General features: G+C 52.6%; 1 protein-coding gene across 1 annotated transcript; it reads left to right on the top strand.

Annotated features, from left to right (window-relative positions):
- The first annotated feature begins 1708 nt into the window (after positions 1-1708).
- Positions 1709-3716, top strand: LOC125522087 (endoglucanase 21-like). Its single transcript, XM_048687159.1, has 3 exons — positions 1709-2376; positions 2460-2714; positions 2901-3716. The coding sequence occupies exons 1-3, from the start codon at positions 1729-1731 to the stop codon at positions 3543-3545; spliced, it is 1548 nt and encodes a 515-aa protein (XP_048543116.1). The 5' UTR covers positions 1709-1728; the 3' UTR covers positions 3546-3716.
- The last annotated feature ends 720 nt before the right edge of the window (positions 3717-4436 follow it).

The following is a 4436-nucleotide window of genomic DNA, read 5'->3' as shown; positions in this document are numbered from 1 at the left end:
CTCGTAAAAGATATTTTTTCAGTATATCAGGGGGTGTTTGTTTTCAGGGACTTTTTTATGTAGAGACTAGAAAAAAATCCCTCTTAGAGACTTTTTTACCAAACGGGAGGGGCTTTTTAGGGACTAAACTAGTCATTTGGAACTAAATGAAGAAGACTCTAAAGAAGAGTCTTTTTAGGACTTTTTAAGACTTTCCCAACAATGCCCCTCCATGCACCCATTGGCCCGCCACCCCATGGTGTTGTTTGATTGTTATTTTTCTATATACTAGGGCCAACATGATCATTTAATAGTCTCTAGGAAGGGACTAGGGACTTTTTAGTCTCTGGAAACAAACAGGGAGGGACTTTTTAGGGACTAGGGACTTTTTAGTTGAGACTAGAAAAAATCCTAGGACTAGAGAACCAAACACCACCTCAATTAGGGGCAAAGCTAGATACACGGGGCTTTGATTTAGGGGGGATTACGAGGTAATTAGAAATTGATAGGTTGATATTTGGTTAAGTGAGGTGGGCCCACCAGTGAAAATTAGGAGGGTCCAGTTAGAGTAGAGCATGCAGCCTAGTCCGTGAAAGTCCGTCTCTTTTTTCTGTGTGTGTAGTATTATCGATCAGTTATTTCCCCACAATACGATTTTACATCCTGATTAGCTTCTTGGAACTTGCTAGCCTATAGCTCTGCAAGGTTCTCAATCCAAAACAATTTACGGAAATTAAGACAACGGTGTCGCTCATAATATTTTGATAGAAAAAAGGTATTAGAAGTGCATATGTTCCCAGTTCGGGAAACAGGTTGCAACACACGCTCTCTTTTGCCTTACAATTCTGTTATACTCATTCGAGCAACATGAACGAGTAACATCCAGCCTAGACTTGCATCTATGTTGACCAAAACATAGTCTACATCTGAACTTAGAATGTGCAATGCATTATCCATAGGCATCCACACGGTTGCTGGTGCACGACGCAAGTCAACACTGCCTAGCTAGCATTGTTATTTTATCCAGAGTTTTCTAATTAGTCTACCTCCATATATATTATAGATTATAATTAAACCATTAATTCTCCACCTCCAGCTCACTACCGACAGGAAGAATAACCATCACCAACCAGGTACATGTTACAAGCTCTTCATCGTCGCTGACTATCACCCAGGTACGCCCTCCTTTTCGAATTACTTGTCATAGATATGGATATATCTAAATGTATTTTAGTTCTAGATACATCCATTTCTGCGACAATTAATTTGGAACGGAGGGAGTACATGTTACTACCTCTTAATCATCCACTGACCATACATTCTTGTGTACTAGTAGATTAGATACATGTGCATGTTGCTCGTACCTCTTCGTCACCACCCCACTCAGGTATACGTACATGTTACCCAACAATCATCGATTACCACCTGGTATTAAGAGTCAGACAAGCTTAACCGCCAAACCGCCTGGTATTAAGATGTGGGGTTTCACTAAGGCCCTCTTCGTTTAATCCCCTTGCCACAGGGATTGGAGGGATTGGGGGGTTTGAGGTGAATTTTAACTTGCAAGGGATTTAATCTCCTTCAATCCCTTTCAAACCTCTCCAAACCATGTCTAATCGAACAAGGCCTAAAGATGGTCAACGGGAAGACAGCACATGATGATCAGTTCTTATATAACGAGGAGGAACGGAGTGGGAGAAGCACAACAGAGCTAAACCCAGAACCCAGAGAGAAAGCAAAAGAGCACACATGGCGACAAGAATCAAAATGCTCTTGTCTCTTGCCATCTGTGCCGTGCTCGCACTCGTGCACCTTCCGTTCACCACGGCTGGCGGCGGCGAGGGGGCGGCGCCATTCGACTACAAGAAGGCGCTCCACAGCAGCCTCCTCTACTTCGAGGCACAGCGATCGGGCCGCCTGCCGCACAACCAGCGCGTCAAGTGGCGCGGCCACTCTGGCCTCGCCGACGGCCTGCAGCAGGGCGTGGACCTCGTGGGCGGGTACTATGACGCCGGCGACAACGTCAAGTTCGGCCTGCCGATGGCGTTCACGGTCACCATGCTGTCGTGGAGCGCCATGGAGTTCGCGGACGACATCGCTGCCGCCGGCGAGTGGCGGCACGTGCTGGAGGCCATTAAGTGGGGCACCGACTACTTAGTCAAGGCGCACACCGAGCCGTACGTGCTCTGGGCCGAGGTTGGCGACGGCGACACCGACCACTACTGCTGGCAGCGGCCCGAGGACATGACCACGTCGCGGCAGGCCTACAAGGTCGACCGCGACAACCCTGGCTCAGACCTTGTCGGCGAGACCGCCGCCGCGCTGGCCGCCGCCTCCATGGTGTTCCGCCGCTCCAACCCCCACTACGCACAAGTTCTCCTCCACCACGCCGAGCAGGTGCCTAGACATATGCAACGCCATTGTTGTCGCTCTGTTGTACATGCATGAAACATGTTTACTAACGTGTAATGCATATGCAGCTGTTCGAGTTCGGGGACAAATACAGGGGAAAGTACGACAGTAGCATCGGCGAGGCGTATAGCTACTACGCGTCGGTGAGCGGGTACGGCGACGAGATCCTTTGGGCGGCGCTGTGGCTGCACCGGGCGACGGGGAAGGCGAGCTACCTGGACTACGCCGTGGACATGGCCGACGAGTTCGGCGGCACCACCTGGGCCATCACGGAGTTCAGCTGGGACGTCAAGTACGCCGGCCTCCAGATCCTCGCCACCAAGGTGAGCATCAGCTGTACATGACTGCTCAACAAATTAACTATTTATTCTCTAATTTTATATTGCACCATTGTTTCTTCGGGCCCGTGGTATGGCATGCATGATCGAAAATGTTTTCCTCACATATATTTCTTCAAAAAACCAAATCCCTGGACAAAATGTGTTTTTTAACATGTCGTGTCATTTTAGGTGCTGCTGGAAGGGAAGCACCCGGAATACAAGGCGACGCTGGAGAAGTACAAGGCCAAGGCGGAGCACTACCTCTGCGCCTGCCTCAACAAGAACGGCGACGCCGGCAACGTCAACCGCACCGCCGGCGGCATGCTCTTCGTCCGGCAGTGGAACAACATGCAGTACGTCACCAACGCCGCCTTCCTCCTCACGGTCTACTCCCGCTACCTCACCTCCGCGGGCCAGGAGCCGCCGGTGCTGCAGTGCCCCGACGGGCCGGCACACGCCGACGAGCTGCGGTCCCTGGCACGAGCGCAGACCGACTACGTCCTCGGCGCGAACCCTGCCGGCGTGAGCTACTTGGTCGGGTACGGCCAGCGGTTCCCGCGGCGGATGCACCACCGTGGCGCGTCCATCGTGTCCCACCGCGGCGACGGCAGGTTCATCGGGTGCATGCAGGGGTACGACAACTGGTTCCTCCGGAGGGGGGCGAACCCAAACGTGGTCATCGGCGCCATCGTCGGCGGGCCGGACCACCTCGACCGGTTCAGGGACAGGCGCGACAACTACATGCAAACGGAGGCGTGCACGTACAACACCGCGCCCATGGTTGGCATCTTCGCACACTTGCACGGCGAAACGGCCATCACGAAGAAAAGCTGAACAGGAAGAAGTTCTAAGATTAGTGTGAAGTTTTACAAAACTGGTCTAGGATGTTTTTTGTTGGTTTAGTTAACTGCTTAGATTGTTCATATTGGTAGAGAAAGTAGAGAGTGCAGAGTAGTGGTGTATGTGGTTTGCAAACAAGATGAATAGACTGCATGGCATTTTAAGCTGAAAACACATATCTGTGTATACAGTTTGTAGTCGAATAAGGTGATTCCTAAGGGCATCTCCAGCCGTTGGCCCCCCAGAGGCGCCTAAAATCGCCGCCCGGGGTGAGCCGGCGCAAAAATTGGGCCTGGGGCGAGTTGGTCGGCGGCCCCAGGGCCGTCCCCAGGCACGTTTTAAAATAAAAGAAGTTCAGCGAAGTTCGGCTTAAACACGATAAAATTCGGCCAAACACGATAAATTTTGGCCAAATACGATAAATTTCAGCACATTTCGGCGAAGTTCGCGGATTTTCATTACATAGCACATATACATAAACTAATCTAAAGGAAAAACTGGCCGAAGTCGCCGCCATCGTCGTCGTCGGCCTTCTCCTCCTTGACGCGGGCGCCCCTGCTGGACCCCTGCCCGGCGTCGCCATGGCGGACTGGTGGCGGCGCATCGTCGTTGTCATCGCCGCTGTCGCAGATGACGACGACTCCGCCTTCGTCGCGGCCGCGTCGACGCTCCGCGAATCGAAGCAGGGCGGCGCGCTGGCGCTCCTTCGCCTTCTCCAGGCGCTCCTTCTCCATCGCTATGGAGTCCCTGCGCGCCCATTCCAGGGCCGCGTCGTCGTCGTCGAGCTCCGTCGTCATCGGCGCGGCCGGCTCCTTCTTCACCGGCGCGAGCCCCGGCTCCGTCTTTGGCTTGACGAAGCGCGGAGGAGGAGCCGACGAGTAGGCG

Source organism: Triticum urartu, chromosome 7 (genome assembly GCF_003073215.2).
Source record: "Triticum urartu cultivar G1812 chromosome 7, Tu2.1, whole genome shotgun sequence".
Classification (NCBI taxonomy): Eukaryota; Viridiplantae; Streptophyta; class Magnoliopsida; order Poales; family Poaceae; genus Triticum; species Triticum urartu.
The sequence above is the reverse complement of the archived record's forward strand: the minus strand, read 5'-3'. Positions and strand labels throughout refer to the sequence as shown.

Excerpts from the sequence above, each read along its gene's own strand:
- LOC125522087 (XM_048687159.1), top strand. The coding sequence starts at position 1,729 with ATGGCGACAAGAATCAAAATGCTCTTGTCTCTTGCCATCTGTGCCGTG. Across the intron at positions 2,377-2,459 it reads TCCTCCACCACGCCGAGCAG|CTGTTCGAGTTCGGGGACAA; the intron begins GTGCCTAGACAT and ends ATGCATATGCAG. Across the intron at positions 2,715-2,900 it reads TCCAGATCCTCGCCACCAAG|GTGCTGCTGGAAGGGAAGCA; the intron begins GTGAGCATCAGC and ends GTGTCATTTTAG.